The 16,032-nt window shown below is 58.3% G+C and overlaps 1 protein-coding gene across 15 annotated transcripts in view; it reads left to right on the top strand.

Moving 5' to 3' along the window:
* TCF3 (transcription factor 3) overlaps window positions 1-15,509 on the top strand; it is a 78,785-nt gene extending 63,276 nt beyond the window's left edge. For 2 of the 15 annotated variants that reach the window (XM_017837001.1, XM_017837012.1), the window contains 12 exons: window positions 1,981-2,083; window positions 2,626-2,765; window positions 2,916-3,042; window positions 3,902-3,960; window positions 4,643-4,721; window positions 5,504-5,577; window positions 6,159-6,362; window positions 7,723-7,846; window positions 8,605-8,770; window positions 9,698-9,936; window positions 13,869-14,013; window positions 14,977-15,509. In XM_017837001.1, coding sequence (XP_017692490.1) covers window positions 1,981-2,083; window positions 2,626-2,765; window positions 2,916-3,042; window positions 3,902-3,960; window positions 4,643-4,721; window positions 5,504-5,577; window positions 6,159-6,362; window positions 7,723-7,846; window positions 8,605-8,770; window positions 9,698-9,936; window positions 13,869-14,011 — 1,458 coding nt within the window. In that variant the 3' untranslated portion in view covers window positions 14,012-14,013; window positions 14,977-15,509. Of the gene's footprint in view, window positions 1-1,980; window positions 2,084-2,625; window positions 2,766-2,915; window positions 3,043-3,901; window positions 3,961-4,642; window positions 4,722-5,503; window positions 5,578-6,158; window positions 6,363-7,722; window positions 7,847-8,604; window positions 8,771-9,697; window positions 9,937-12,941; window positions 13,169-13,868; window positions 14,014-14,976 lie in introns of those variants that run through there. The other 13 variants (XR_001878378.1, XM_017837011.1, XM_017837009.1 and 10 more) reach the window with 13 other exon arrangements.
* Window positions 15,510-16,032: the final 523 nt, after the last annotated feature.

Raw genomic sequence — 16,032 nt, 5'->3', positions numbered from 1 at the left:
TCTCCAGGCTGAGCCCCCCCCAGCTCCCTCAGCCGCTCCTGCTGCTCCAGCCCCTTCCCCAGCTCTGTTATCCCTTCACCTGCTCTCCATCCACAGCACCAACACCCACAAGGTGATTTCAGCTCCCTGTGGCCCTTCAGGGTCCAGCCACCCGTGAGCCAACACGTGGGGAAGGACCAGGGCTGCCCCTGGGGTTCTGAACGCCCCAGTTTTGGGAGAAGCTGCTCCAAGAAATGGGAACCTCGGCTGCCAGGGGAAAATGAAGCCATGGATATATTGAAGTGCAGCCACTGGAGCTTTTCAGAGGGGTTTGGTGGGATTCGGGGGATTTTTTTTTGGAATTTTTTTTAAACAAAAAGAAGCCTGGAATGGGCTGCCCAGGACAGTGGTGGAGTCATTATCCCTGGAAGTGTTCAAAAAATGTGTGGATGTGACATTTGGGGACATGGCTTAGTGGTGAACATGGTGGTGGTGCTGAACTTGATGATCTTGAGGGTCTTTTCCAGCCTAAACGATTCTGTGATTCTGATTTTTATTCCCCACCACCAATTCTGCCCCTTCTTGCTGGGGAGGGCCAGGGCTGGAAGGGAGCAGCTGGCTGTGGGGAAAGAGAAACTCAGGGCAGGTTTCCTTCCCAAAGAGAGCCGTGTGTGCCAGGCAGAGCCCAGCCAGGCCCTGTCCCCACCCCTGCTTTCGGCTGGATTTAAAAAAGAAAAGATTGTCGGTTTCAGAATGAATCAAAGGGGATGAAAATAAGCTGTGACAAAAGTTCTCACATCATTTTGAGTGGCATTTCAGTTTCTTTGAGTGCTATTTCGGTTTCTTTGCGTATTGAATTTCTGGGTTTCTTTAAAAAAAAAAATAAAGGTGTGTTTTTGCCCTGGCACAAGGTGATTTTCAGTCAGGGCTTTCTAGGATGGGTTTGGTTAGTTTAGAAAGGAAGGGAAAGCCTTTTCTGTTGCTTAATGTGCTGTTAAATCACGTAGCTGAGCAGTGCTGCAGAGATCTGTCCCAGAGCTGTCCCCTCCCCTTGACAACCCTTCCGAGGGGCTGCTCAGCCCTCGGTGTCCCCTGTGCCACAGTTTCCCCTCGAGCTGGTTCGTGTGGCAGGTTTGGGCAGGGGCTGTGCTGGGGAGCCTGGCACACACCAGGGTTGGCACAGGGGGTCCCAAGGCCACGGCAGCCCCCGGTGGCAGCCCCCAGCCCGTCCCCTGGCGCGGGGTCACCGCACAGCAGTGGTGGCTTTTGTGGTTACCCAGAAAAACTTATAACCGCGGAAAACGGAACTGGAGCAGAGTCGAAACTTCTGCTGGTGCCGGCGAGCTCTGCAGGAGGGGGCTGGGGGACCCACGGGGTTACGGGAAGGCAGAGGGGCTGTGGGTGTCCCCTGTGCCCTCTGTGCCCTGCACTCTGTGCCCTGTGCCCTGCCCCACTGCCCACAGGGCTGTGCCCTTCAAGGACTTCGGCTGAACCTCTCCCGTGCTGCCCACATCTGCTGTGGGATGAATAAAGTGAAGCTCCTGGACTCGTGGAATGGTTTGGGATGGACAGGACCTTAGAGCCCATCCAGTCCCACCCCCTGCCACGGGCAGAGACACCTTCCACCAGCCCAGGTTGCTCCAAGCCCCATCCAACCTGGCCTTGGACATTTCCAGGGATGGGGCAGCCACAGCTTCTCTGGGAAACCTGTGCCAGGGCCTCCCCACCCTCACAGGGAACAATTTCTCCCAATATCCCATCCAACCCTGCCCTCTGGCAGTGGGAAGCCATTCCCTGTGCCCTGTCTCTCCAGGCCCTTGAAAGGCCAGTTGAGTGAAACACTGCTCTGTTGCCGTGAGAGGCCACTCAGCCACTGCTGAAGTTTAAGTTTGAAGTTTAAATTTGGAGTTTAGGCTGCACAGGGTTAGGGAGAGGCACGGTGAGGATGTGGGGCCTTGGAGTGGCCAAGCAGTTCTCTTCAACCCCTTTCCTGCCCCACAGGTGTATCCATCCAACTCAGGTGATGACTACAGCAGGGATCCAGCTGGATATACTCCCTCAAAACCTCCCAGCACTGTGTATCCTGGAGCCTTTTATATGGCAGGTGAGTTATTCACACCCTGGGGCAGAGCAGGGGCTGCCTGGATTTTCACAGACCACAGGAGGGATTAGATGGAGGAGACTCAGGACAGGAGTGCATGAGACAAAAAACAGCCCTGAAATCATGGAATTATGGAATATCCTGAGCTGGAAGGGACCTACAGGGATCATCCAGTCCCAACCCTTGGCCCTGCACAGACACCCCAACAATCCCACCCTTTCCCTCACAGCGTTGTCCAAACGCTCCTGGAGCTCTGGCAGCCTTGGGGCCGTGCCCACTGCCCTGGGGAGCCTGGGCAGTGCCCCAGCACCCTGTGGGGGAAGAACCTTTCCCTGAGATCCATCCCAACCCCCCTGGCACAGCTCCAGCCCTTCCCTGGGTCCTGTCCCTGGTCCCAGAGAGATGGTCCCGATTTGCTCAGCGGGGGATGCTCAGTGTAGACAGGACAGGATGGGGACAGTCACAGCCCCTCAGCCCAGGCTGACCTCCCCCTGGGGGGCTGCCTGGGGTATCTCTGCCCTGCCCAGCTCCACTTTTCCTTGCAGATGGACTCCATAACTCGCCAGACCTGTGGAGTTCCCCGGGTGCCATGAGCCAGTCGAGTTACGGTGCCATGCTGGGCAGCTCCTCCTCCCCACTCCCACAGTCCAGTGGCTTCAACAGTTTACACCAGCACGAACGCATGGTAACGTGTCCCCCGGGGCTGGGGGGCCCTGTCACCTCCATGTCACCTCCTTCCATGGCTCTGGGCTCGGGGGGAGCTGGGTCCTGGCCCGATGCCAAAGCCCAGCAGCTTTCCCAGGGCTCCTCTCACCCCTCTCCTCCTCCCTGCCAGAACTACCAGCTGCATTCAGGAGAGGTGAACGGGGGACTCCCCTCCGTGTCCGGCTTTTCCTCGGCCTCCACGCCCTACGGAGTGTCCAGTCACACGCCCCCGATCAGCGGCACAGACAATATGATGGGTATGTCCAGCCCCCGGGGGACCCCCTTGCCCTGCACAGGCTCACCTGGAAAACCAAAGTCTTGGGCAAACCCAATGCCTGAGGCATCCAAAACCCCTCGTGTGTCACCTGTGCCTGGAGTCGCTGCGTGAGGCACAGTGAGGTTCCTGCTGCTGGATACCTGGAGTAGGGAGACACCTGTGGGGTTTACACCTCCTGTGGTGGATCTGGGAGGGGCCCAGGAGCTCTGACATTATCCCTTGGAGGTGCTGTGGCTTACATGAGTTGCGGGAAGGATTTGCACCTGTGTGAAGCTGTTCACTTAAATCCGGAATGGGAATGTTCGTGCTGCATTTAGATACCATGTTAACCCCTGAGTGCTTTAATCTCTGACCCTGCTGAACCTGTTACCAAACCTGTTACTGAAATGAACTTATGCTCCCCAGGAAATGAGGATCTTGACCTGGATTTGTAGAAAAAACTTTTATTTTTCTACAGGGAATCAAGTTTGGGATTCATAGAATGATAGAATCATTAAGGTTGGAAAAGACCTCCAAGATCATGCAGTCCACTGGTTATTGTAGGGGCTTAAAATGCCCCATGGCAATGGGCTGTGCTGCAGCAGAGACATCTGATTGCTGTTGGTGGCACCTCCAACCCAGAGCTTAGAGAGACCTTCATGCAGCCCCCTGAAAGCTGTTGGGGATTGTGCCCCTGTCCGGGCTGCCCTGAGCCACACAAACATTTCATTGTCAAGCAAAGCACTAAAAGCAAAAAGTTTCCACCTCAGAGCAGGTGACCCCAGAGAAGGTCTCATAGGGTGCCACGTCCTGCTGGGCTCTGGTGCCCTGGCAGTGACATCTGTGTCCCCTCCTGGCAGGTAACAGAGGAACCACAGCCGGGAGCTCCGGAGACGCGCTCGGGAAGGCACTGGCCTCGGTAAGGGTTGGGATCATCCCTGACCTGCTCCTCGTGCTCTTGCTGCACTGGACCCCCTCTCCATACAAAACAGGGAATATGGACACAGTGAGAAGTTTGGGTGAATGCAGCCCAAATCCATGGCAGACTCTGAGGGAGGGTTTTCCCCACTCCATGTGCTGCCATCTCGGTCCTGGTGCCTCTTGGCAGATGAGGAAACTGAGGCACTGCCTGTTGCAGCCCCATGACCAGCCCAGGACCCCCCAGCCTCGTGCTCTCTGCCAAGACCACCCTGCACAGCCCCCATGGCAGGACCTGTAGGTCCCAGTAGTCCTGGCCCTGCATGTGCTGGTTCAGACTGGAGGGCACTGGTCTCACTGGGTTATCAGAGTCGCCTTTGTCCCCTTCAGTGACCTTTGCACGGTGGCAGAGGGGGGCTGGCAGTGCACCCTGTGACACTTCATAGGGCTCTCACTTCCTTCCAGAGTGGGACCTGAAGATTGGAGGCTGCACTCAGGGGTGGGGACAGAGAGAGACCCTGGGGTTGATGGTGGGGCTGGGGGGGGCTGGGCTGGGCCTTCACGTTGGGTGTGGGTTTGGGACAGGGGGTCCCCTCAGGGGTCCCAGCGGGTGGTGGGTGCTGCTGGGAGGGGGCAGTGGCTCAGGGTGGGCACTGCTCACTGCCCACCCTCTCTCTCCCCAGATTTACTCCCCTGATCACTCTAGCAATAACTTCTCCTCAAACCCCTCCACACCGGTCGGCTCCCCGCAGGGGCTTGCAGGTGAGTGACAGATGTTGTTCTCTGGGTCAGGTTTGCTTTTGGGAGCTTCCCAGGTCAGCCCCAAACCCTCACTACAGAGCCCAGGGGTGGCAGCGACCCTGGGACCTGCTTCTGCCATTCCTGATCCTGTCCCTGAGCATCCCACCTCACAGAGGCTGTCCCTGGATTTGTCTCCCATGGGAGAAGCACACTGGGAACTGGGAAGTGGCCAACCAGTTAGAACCCATTTCCAGCACCTGGTGGAAGCCTGTCCCTGCTGCCCTCGGGCACGACAAGGTCCCGTTGTGCCCAGCAGAGCTGGTGCCCGGGCTCCCCGTGTCTGGGGTGCAGCCCCAAGGTCACAGCGTGTCACTGAGACCAGGGACAATTGGAAACCTCTTGAGTCTGAAGGCCTGAGCTCAGCTCCCTGCTGAGCCAGAGCAGAGGCTGAGCCCACAGTGCCACGAGGTGCCACAAGGTGCCATGAGGTGCCACGTGGTGGCCCATGCAGTGCCATGGTGCCACAGTGGCCTGTGCAATGCTGTGTGGTGCTGTGATGGCCTGTGTGATGCCGTGGTGGCCCACATGGTGCCATGCAGTGCCATGGGGGCCTGTGTGGTGCTGTGTTGGCCCACCTGGTGCCGTGCAGTGCCGCGGTGATCCCCGCGGTGCCGTGGGGTGCTGAGCGTGGCACGGTGGCCTGTGCACGGCGTGGTGGCCCCTGCAGTGCTGTGCCGTGGCCCAGCTTCCAGCCCCATCTAGTGGCAGCCGGTGCCGGTGCCCAGCTCTCCGTTTGTCCCCAGGCACGTCGCAGTGGCCGCGGGCGAGCGGAGCGGGTGCCTTATCTCCCAGCTACGAAGGGAGCCTCCACACTTTGGTGAGTGGCTGCTCCTTTGCTCTCCCGTCCCCTGGGGCCTGGTGGGGAAGGATTTTTGGGGGAAGTCCTCTCCCCTGAACAGCCGGGGTCTGGAATCAGGTGGTTGGTGGAGATGGATGGATGTGTCCCTGAGCCTGGAACCTCGCTGGCACCTGGACAGCCTGGCACTCTCCCACCATCCATGGCCCTGGCCTGTCCTGGGGTCTGTCCCAGTGGGATGGATTCCTGGCAGGTTTCTGCCTCCCTTCCCTGAGCAGCTCTGCTGGTGTGACTGGTGTGACCTCTCATGCCTTTAGGGGATGGCACTGACTGGGGGGTTATTTCTCCCCATCCCTGCCCTGTGGTACTTCAGTGCTGAATTGCCACGAGCCATTCTGCAGTGCAGAGCTGCAGCAGGCTGCTGGCTCAGTGGGCTTACAATCATGGAATCATGGAATGGTTTGGGTTGGGAGGGACCTTAAAGCCCATACCATTCCCATGGGCAGGGACACCTTCCACCAGACCAGGTTGCTCCAACCTGGCCTGGGACACTTCCAGGGACGGGCAGTTAACACAGACCTCTCTCTATCCTGTCCTTCCAGCAAAACAAAATGGAAGACAGGTTGGACGAAGCCATCCACGTGCTGAGGAACCACGCCGTGGGCCAGACCGCTGCCATGCCCAGCAACCACGGGGACATGCACGGGCTCCTGGGCTCAGCACCGCCCCACAGTGCCGCCGTGGGCAGCCTGGGCCAGGCCTTCCCTGCCTCGGTCATGGCCCTGGGCAACAGGCACCCGAGCCTGGTACGTGTGGGGGCATCGTGGCAGCTGCTGGGGACACGCTGGGGACACGTGCTGCGTGTGGGGTGCCCTGGCACCCAGAGGGATGAGAACAGCTCAGCGTGGCCCAGCGTGGGTCAGGTGTTGACAGTGCTGGGTGGGTGACGTGCATGGAAGTCACCTGCTGTGTTCCCGCAGGGAGGGTTGAATCCCGTCTCTTTCCACCCCCTGCCATGGTCAGGGACACCTTCCATTATCCCAGGTTGCTCCAAGTCTTGTCCAACCTGGCTTTGAACAGTTCCAGGGATGGGGCAGCCACAGCTTCTCAGGGCACACCGAGTCCACCCTCAGCACAGACGTGGCTCTTGGCACAAGCTCTGTGTGCACTTTGTTTGTGCCCCTTCTCAGGGCAGGCAGAGGTGGTGAAAGCTCTTCTTTACCTGCAACATGGATGGAAATCCCTCAAAACAGCCTCAAGCCATCCCTGGAGTATGCAGGGAGAAGGAGAGGAGGGATCCAGTGGGTTTAAGAGAGCCAGGTATCACCAGGAATTCCCTGCTCTGAATGGTTTGGGCAGGCACCCCTGAGGAGTGCTGGTGTGTGAGGGCTCATTCTGGCTCCAGGGAATGGGACAGATTCCAGGCTCCCTGAGCATGTGGATGCTGAGGTTCCATGCTGGGTCACCAGGATCCCCCTTGTCCAGAGGCTGGTGACCCCAGCAGCACATTTTTGGCAGAACTGGTTGCCTGCTGCAGCAGCACATCTCCAGACTCTGGAACCAGTTGTGAGCCCTTTCCAGGCTTCCCAGACTCTGCTCCTGAGCGAGGAATCAGATGTGATCACACACGTGTCCTGCCAGCTGCAAACCCAGCGTGTGGGCAGCAGGCCTGGCTCTGTCCTGCCAGTCCCTGGCCTGTGTGGCACAGCCTGGGGGCCGTGGGCTCGGAAGGGCTGCCTGGCCCTCACCCTTTCTGGAGCCAAGTTCACATTGCTGGGATGTCCCTTGTTCTTATGGCACTGGGTGGTGGCAGAAACAGTGGTACTCGACGGAGACAGGACATGTGTCCTCCCCAGTGTGCCAGCCTTGCACCCAGGCAGGGAGGGGCTTTTCCATGGCGGGGGCACAGCTCTGACGGGGGCTTTGGGCTGGGCCCAGCTCATGTGCAGAGCTGCAGTGTCGCTGCCACAGTCCTCAGAGGGCCGGTGCTGGAGCAGGCTGGCTCTTCCCTCCCTCGTGCCTGTGCTCTGGGTGATGGGGCTGGGCAAGGGGAGCACACAGCTGGGCCTTAGCCCAGTCCATGGAGCCCTGGGGGTGTCCTCAGGTGACTGTCCCCCTGCCTGCTGGCTGTGACATGTCCCCCTTGCTCTGCCTGTTGTGCTGTAGGTGGGAGGAGGTCACCCCGAAGACGGCTTGTCCAGCAACCCCAGCTTGCTCCACAACCACGTCACACTTCCATCCCAGCCCAGCTCACTCCCCGACCTCAGCAGGCAGCAGGACACGTACAGCGGTAAGGCAGCTCTGCACCTCGGGGCCCACCTGTGCCAGGGACTCACCTGTGCCAGGGACTCACCTGTGCCAGGGACTCACCTGTGCCAGGGCTCACCTGCCAGGGAGAGGGAGTTTGGGTCACCTGTCAGGTCTAGCCCTGTGCAGCAGCAGCCCAGGGGGACATGGATGCTCCTGCAAGGCTGGTGCTTCCTTGCATGATCCACAGGGCAGTTTTGACCTTGAGCCTTTTCCAGAGATTTTATAGAATCCCAGACTGGTTTGGGTTGGAAGGGACCTTAGAGGCCATCCCGTTTCACCCCCTGCCATGGGCAGGGACACCTTCTACCATCCCAGGTTGCTTCAAACCCCATCCAACCTGGCCCTGGACACTTCCAGGGATGGTGCAGCCACAGCTGCTCTGGGAAACCTGTGCCAGGGCCCCACTACCCTCACAGCCAAGAATTTCTTCCCAGTATCCCATCTAATCCTACTAGGTTTGACCTATATGTCCCTGTCCCTCCTGCCAGCTGTGGGTGCACAGCCTCCCAGGCCCTGCTGTGCTGGAGAGGTTGAGCTCTCATTTTGGAGGGCTTGGGAGGTGGAGGGAGAACAGGGAGCAGCAGCAGGGCAGAGCCAGCACGCCTCCATCTTCCCTGCCTGTGGAGCAGCAGTGCAGGATGAGTTTGGGATGCCACAGCAGGAGCAGGGCCTGGGGACCCCCCAGCCTCCTGTGTGGGTCAGGCCCCTCAAGCCCTGCACATGGCTCTGCTCTCTCAGCAGGTTTGTCCGGGGGGCTGGGCCGGAGCAGCGTCTCCTCGGGAACGAGCGAAATAAAGAGGGAAGAGAAGGAGGACGAAGAGAACACGTCAGTGGCAGATAACTCAGAGGAGGAGAAGAAGGAGCTGAAACCCTCTCGAAACAGAACAAGGTGCTCTTTGAACAGGTCTCTCCCTTCACTTACTCTGTTCCCAGGCTGGGGGTGTTTGGGCCAGGGTGTGGCCGCCGGGACCTGCCGGGTGCTGGGCTTGACCCGGTGAGGCTGAGGGTCATCCTGTGGCACAGACCCCCAGCCCCTGCCCACCCTGGGAGCCTGGTGTGGCCTCACACAGCCTGGGCTCCTGCTGCTGCCCCAGGGGAAGGGTCCCTGCCACCCTCCTGCTGGCTCCTGTCCCTGTGGGCTCAGGGCTTCCTCATACTCCTAAAGCAGAGGGAGGCATCTCATCCACAGCAGCCGCACCCGCCTGCGTGGGCCCTCGGGGCTGTGCACAGGAAGGAGCGAGTGCTCAGCCCCAGACAGGGAAGGTTTGACCTCTTCCCTGCCTTGGGGCATCTCTGCTGTCTGCTTTGGGCTCCTGTGTCCTCTGTCACATCCAGCCGAGAAGTGGCAGCGGGTCAGGTTCCAGCTCGCTGGCTGTTCTGCAGCCCCACCACCAGCTCGGAGACCTCACCAGGGTGATGATGCCCAGCAGGGCAGTGCCAGCCCCGCTCCTGCCCTGGAGGCAGAGGGCTGTGTCTTCCCAAATTCCAGCTGGGGATTCCGGGTTGGCCCTCACCTTCTCGGGGCCACCCTGTGCCCTCCCAGCAACAACAAGCTTTAGTTGCGTTGTGGTTTCTTTCTCTGTTGTTTAAAACCAAACCAAACCAAAACAAAAAGAGGCAGAAGAAGAGCCTTAATTGCTTCTCTCCAAAGTCCCTGCGTGCCCCTGTGCCCGAGCCTGTGGCACAGGCCAGCACGTCCCATCGGGGCACCGGGGGCCAGGCGGGGCTCGGCGTCTCAGTGCCTCGCCGTGTGTTTCTTGTCTGTGAGTTGACCAGTGCTGAGAGTGCACGCGAGGAATGTCCCTGTCTCGTTCTTATTTTAAACCATTAGTCAAGATGAGGATGAGGAGGACGATCTTCTTCCCCCAGAGCAAAAAGCCGAGAGAGAGAGAGAAAGGAGGGTCGCCAATAATGCCCGTGAGCGCCTGCGGGTCCGGGACATCAACGAGGCCTTTAAAGAGCTCGGACGCATGTGCCAACTGCACCTAAACAGCGAAAAACCGCAGACCAAACTGCTAATCCTACACCAGGCCGTATCAGTCATACTGAACCTGGAGCAACAAGTTAGAGGTCAGTGAGGGTCCCGGAGTGGTGATATTTTACGTATCTGATCGGCACGGGGCTGTCTGTCTGTCTGTCTCCTGTGACGTGCTGTGGTGCCTCGCACTGTCTCTCTCCCCTGTGGCCTTGGGGACCAACCCAAGGCTGTTGATGTCCTTTTTGGTTTTATTTTTTTTTGCCTTTTTTTGCATCCCTCCCTGCTGTTCTCTCCTCCGTTCCCCGCTGCCACTGCGTGTGCTGCATGCCCTGCGCCGTCACTCCCCCGCAGCCAGGGCTGCTCCGTGCTTGGCCAGCTTGGAAAAACCCCAGCCAGCAAATCTCCCAGAGGGACCCAAATCTGCCATCGCCAAGGGCTGCTCTGAGCACAGAGCACATCCCTGTCCCGCCTCATGCCCAGCGGGGCTCTGCGCTCCTGTCCCACCTGTGTGGCACCCGGCAAACCCCTGGGATCACCAGAGCTGTGCCAGGGGCAGCGGGATGCCCTGGGCTGAGCAGCCCTCGCTGCCTGCACGGGCTGGTCCCAGATAAAAGCTGGGAGCTCTGTGCATTCCGAGCTGAGCCTGGAGCTGCCGGTGGGTGCGTGTAGGGTCTGCCCCTCACCGGGGCACCCTCACCTCCTTCCACACGTGTGTGCACCCATCTCCCATGTGCACCCATCTGCTGTGTGCACCCATGTCCTGAGTGCACCCATGTCCTGAGTGCACCATCTCCTGTGTGCACCATCTCCTGAGTGCACCCCTCTGTGCACCCATCTCCTGTGTGCACCCATCTCCTGAGTGCACCATCTCCTGAGTGCACCATCTCCTGAGTGCACCCCTCTGTGCACCCACCCCTGGGTGCTGCCTCCCCGTGGGATGGGAAGCGGAGGGCTCGGTGTCCCGCTCCGGAGGACTTTGCTGCTTTGTTCCCGCATCCCGCAGTGCATGTTCCCGCTCCAGCCCGGGGTGCCGGGGCAGGATAACCCCCTTTCTCTCTGCAGAGCCTGTCGTAACACGCGTCGGGGGCTGTGCCTGGCTGTGCTCCTCTCTGCTGGCCTTGCTGTGCCTTGATGTTGGAGTCCTTTGTGCCTCTCTTCAGTTTGTAATTTTTTGCCTTTCATAACATGTATATTTTTTCCTGTCTCTTTTTTAATTTCCCCTTCCTTTTGATTTTTTTTTTCCATTTTATTTCGAGTTTTTATTTTTTGGTTCTGTTCTTTCCGATCTCCTACAGACAGTCCCCAGCCGTGACCTCTCGGTGGTCCCACTCTACCTTGTACTTGCTGCTCACGGATCCCAGGCAGGACCGAGGGGGGCAGGGCTTAGGCAGAGTTGGCACCGTGTTCACTTTGGTCTCCCACGCTTGTCCCTTTTTAAACCCTTCCTGGAGGCAGCCAGGGAAGTGGCTGAGCCCTCAGCAGTGTTAGTGCAGGCAGCCTGTGTCCCCTCTCTGTGGGTTTCCAGGAGAGAATCCCACTCTCACACCCCATGGAAATGGGGCTGCCAGGACCCTCCTGCTGCCACAGTGGCTATGGGGCAGGAAGGGAAAGGAGGAGATTGAGGGGTTTTAGGGAGGTCGGTGACCCCTTGGATCGGGGCACAAGGCAGCCAGAGCTGCCTTATAACTCCCTGTGCTGGGGGCGGGGAGATGGCTCCGTCCTGCCCAGGAGTGACATCCAAGCTGTGACATCCCAGGAGAGCCACCAGCCAGGACCCATGGCCACCAGCCTGAGCTGGGAGGAGCGAGCTGGGGTCCTGCTGTGGGGTGGCTCGGTGGCCCCATCCCCCTGCCCATCCTGGGTGTGTGGAGAGACGGTGGCAGTGCCAGCTGGGGCAGCGAGGAGGGGACAAGGACAGGAACGAGGCAGCAAGGAGAGGCTGCAGGCAGGGACAGTGGGCAGCCCTCTGTCCCACACAGGCAAACCATTGCCTGGGGAGCACTTGCTCCCCCTTCCTGTGTCCATACACCGCTCAGAGGCCCTCCAACCCCCCAGGAAGGCTCTGCCTCTGCGGCCCCTCTGCACTGAAGGCTTATCCCCACATGGCTCCCCTGGAAGGCCACAGTCTGTCCCAGTGCCAGGGCTCACCCAAGGACCCTCCTCAGATAGGTGTCTTCCTGCAGGAAATTTTGCTCTGGGGGAGAAGGTCGTCTGTGAATAAATTGGGGTTTTGGAGGGGTCGGGCTGCGGGCAAGGCCATGGTTCAAGGTGCTGCCAGGATGACTCTGCCTGCCCCCTGTCCTGGCCTGTTTCAGGCGTCCATGGGGTGCTGTCGGCAGCAGAGGCTCTCCCAGAGCTTCTGAGTGTGCCTGGAAAAGAAAATCACCCCCTTCTGGTGGGATCCGGTGTCTGCATCTGAGTCTGATCCTCAGCAGCAGCCCAGGCACTTGGCTCCTGCCCCTGGTGCTGCCCCCGGCCCCTAAGAGGGTGCCAGGCCAGGCTGCTCCTGCTGCTGTGGCACCACTGCCACAAACGCCTTCACTGGGAGGTGCAGGTGGAGTTTTGGAGGGAAATCTTACAAAGAGGGATTTGCTTTCTGCCAAAAAGTCTTTTTTTGGGGTTCAGACCTGATGTTTTTGGCTGAGACCCGTCCCCCAGACTTGGAGTTTTCAGCCGAAAACAAAAACAGGGAGGCAAAATTTTGCAGAGGAGAGAAGGTGTCGGTGTCGATGCCACGTCACTGCCCCTGCAGCAGCACCCTCCAGCCCCAAGGGCATCCTCCAGCCCCATGGGCACCCTCCAGCCCCGTGGGCACCCTCCAGCCCCAAGGGCATCCTCCAGCCCCATGGGCACCCTCCAGCCCCGTGGACACCCTCCAGCCCTGTGGGCACCCAGCCTCATGCTGGCAGCACCTTCACCTGGCTCGCAGAGGTGACACAGCCCAGGCCACTCCTGGAAGGATCCAGAGGAATTGGCTTTGCAAAGTGAGGCCGTTTGGGCCATTTCCAGTGGACACCAGGAGCACTCCCAGCACGGCAACATATAACCCCCCCTTGGTACCACCCCCTGACTAACCCCTGTGGTGCTGTGAACCCAGCAGTACAGACGAGGCCTTGTCACTGGAGGACAAAGATCTGAGGGACCGGGAGAGGAGAATGGCCAATAACGCCAGGGAGAGGGTGCGTGTGCGGGACATTAACGAGGCCTTTAAGGAACTGGGACGAATGTGTCAGATGCACTTAAAAACGGACAAAGCACAGACCAAACTGATCATCCTACAGCAAGCGGTGCAGGTCATTCTGGGCCTGGAGCAGCAAGTACGAGGTATGGTACCAGCTGGCAGGGGCACTCCGGGGCCTGTCTCTCCCCCCTGTCTCTGCATGTTCGTGCATCTCTGTCCTGACTCCTGCTTTCGGTGCGAGGTGTGTGTTTGCAGTGCCAGCAGCACCCCTGGGGGCTGGCTGAGCTCTCCCTGGCCCCAGCCCAGGATGGATTTGAGGCTGCTCTCTCCCTCTCCCCTCCTGCCTAATGGGAATTTGGCACCTGGATCCCATTAAGCAGCTTTGGAAAACAGTCCTCAACTCCAAGAGCTGGTTGAGGCACATGGGGGTTCCTGAAACAGGAACATGGGGAGGCCCTGGCACAGATTGCCCGGAGCAGCTGTGGCTGCCCCATCCCTGGAAGTGTCCAAGGCCAGGTTGGACAGGGCTTGGAGCAACCTGGGCTGGTGGAAGGTGTCCCTGCCCATGGAACTGGATAATCTTTAAGGTCCTTTCCAACCTAAACCATTCTGGGATTCTATGTTTAAATTGGTGTGGGAGTCCAGCCAGACCTGGGGTTCTGCTCGAACAGGGGTCCAGCCAAATTCCTGCAGGCACAGCAGGGAGCAGCTGCACGGGGCTTGTCCCCCCCCGTGGTGCCGTGGGGCTGCTCTGTCCTCGCTCTCCCCCCTGGATGCTGCTGCTGCCCTGTGTGATGCTGTTGCCCACACTGAGGCTGCTCCCCCTCCCTGTTCCTGGCACAGAGCGCAACCTGAACCCTAAAGCAGCCTGCTTGAAGCGTCGGGAAGAGGAGAAAGTGTCCGGAGTGGTAGGAGACCCCCAGATGACACTTTCAGCTTCACATCCTGGTCTAGGAGACGGTCACAACCCTGTTGGACACATGTAAAGGTACCATTTTTCCCCCGTGATGCCACACCCCGACCCCGTGCCAACATGCATTGCTCTGCTGTGACTGCTCAGCCCCATTCCCTCAGCACCAGCCAAGGTCCTGCTTCCTTTACCTGAAATCAGGGACTTGCACGTGTCCAAGGCACTGGCACAGGTTGCCCAGAGAGGCTGGGGACACTCCATCCCTGAAAGTGTTCAAGGCCAGGTTGGATGGGACATGGAGCAACCTGGGCTAGTGGAAGGTGTCCCTGTCCATGGCAGGGGATTGGAAGGAGATGAGCTTTAAAGTCCCTTCCAACCCAAACCATTCCATAATTCTTTGTGCATGTCATGTGCCCTGTGGACACCCAAAGCCTCTGGCCCACAGGAGTTGCAGCCCCATGGCTGGGATGGGGGGTTTCTGTGCTCTCCCCACCCTGAGTGAGCTCATCTCTGCTCTGCATCTCCCACACCTGCCCCAGTTGGCCACTGGAAACCAGAAACTCCTTTTCCTTGCGGCTCTATGGGAGGGAATGGGCAGGTTCCAGAAATTCCAGGAGAGTCAGGGAAGGTGAAAAATCCTTCACTGGAACTGTAGCAGGCACAGGCTCTGAGGGTCTGTCCCCATTTTTAGGGGGACCCTGTGCTTGGCCAGGAGCAGCCGAGGCTGTTTATCCCAGTGGTGCAGAGATGGAGGGGGTTTGAGCAGATCCAGGAGTGGTGGGTCAGGAGCTGATCCCACCAGGGGTGCATGGAGGGGCCACAGTCCCTTGGTGTCCCCTGTCCCACCCCCAGTGGGTGCCTGGGGGTGGCCTGACCCAAACAAAGGCAAAGCTCATGTCCCAGCTCTGCTGCAGCCCCGTGGGCTGACTCCTGCAGGGACAGGCTGCAGCAGGAGCCTCGGGGGCCCCGTGCAAGGAGCACAGGTTTATTCTCATTTGGATTTTCATCACTTCAGACTCTTTTTTTTTTATTTCATTTTAGTTGTAGGTCTCCTGTTCCTCTGGATACAGAGATCTTGTAGGAAGAAAGCCCTCGGTGTGACCTGCAACCTTCTTGAACCATGAACTGTAGTACTGCTCATACTGACACACGCAGACGGATCCTGGTGTGACGTAAGGGGTGGAAAAAAACACTTTTTGTCAAAAACAGAACGAAAACAAAAAAATTGCCTTAAGTATAAAGTGCAGAACAGTCAATACATATCACTCAGTTAGGAGGGGGTGGCGTGTTCTCTTGGCTTGTTCACAAGCAGCCAGCAGCAAAATTGTGCCTAAGCTTGATATTTCTTTTTTAAAAAAAAAGAACATTAGTTATGAGATTTTTTATGTAGAACAAATAGCAATGCCTTTTGGTTTTTTTTAGCTTCTTTTGCATATGTTTTGTAAGCGACGAAAGAATTTTTTTTTGTATAAAAACATGTCTTGTACCCTCCGCTTTTCTGCTGCTGTTTCTATAGTTAACGTTGCATCTTTAGGATCAACCAGAATATTAAAATTGTATTAAGAGAGACTGGATATAAAGAGAGGAATTCTCAGATTCGGCTCGGAAAGCCACTAAAAGCGAATGTAGCCACAGCAAGGGGATGTTCTTCCTTGCCTGGCTTGTACCTTCCATGATAAAAAAACAAACAAACTCATGTGCTGAATTCACCATCTCTTTGCTTCGGCCACTTCTGATTTGGGAAAAGGAAGTTAAACAGCAAAGCAAGTGGCAGGAGTGCCCCTGCTCCTCCCGGGAGGCGACCGAGGTGCTCTGCAAGGTTTGCTTTATTCCCGGAGATCTGCTGTGGAGAGGAGGTGCCCCACGGCTGTCCCGGAGCTGCTGGGAGGGAGCAGGGATGGAAGAGATCCGAGGGACTGGGGCACTTCAGGCAAAGCGGAGCAGGAACACGGATGCATGAGGAAAGCCCGAGGTGGAGGGAAGCGCCCCTTCCCCGCACGCCAGAGCTGTTGGAGGCACTTCAGGAGCAGCACAGAACAAAGACCAAGTGAACAAAGCTGGAGCACTGGGAAGAGGTGGAGGCAACAGCGGGATATG

The sequence above is a fragment of the Lepidothrix coronata genome, unplaced genomic scaffold, assembly GCF_001604755.1.
Source record: "Lepidothrix coronata isolate B3197 unplaced genomic scaffold, Lepidothrix_coronata-1.0 Scaffold290, whole genome shotgun sequence".
Classification (NCBI taxonomy): Eukaryota; Metazoa; Chordata; class Aves; order Passeriformes; family Pipridae; genus Lepidothrix; species Lepidothrix coronata.
This window is presented reverse-complemented; position numbering and strand designations above follow the sequence as displayed.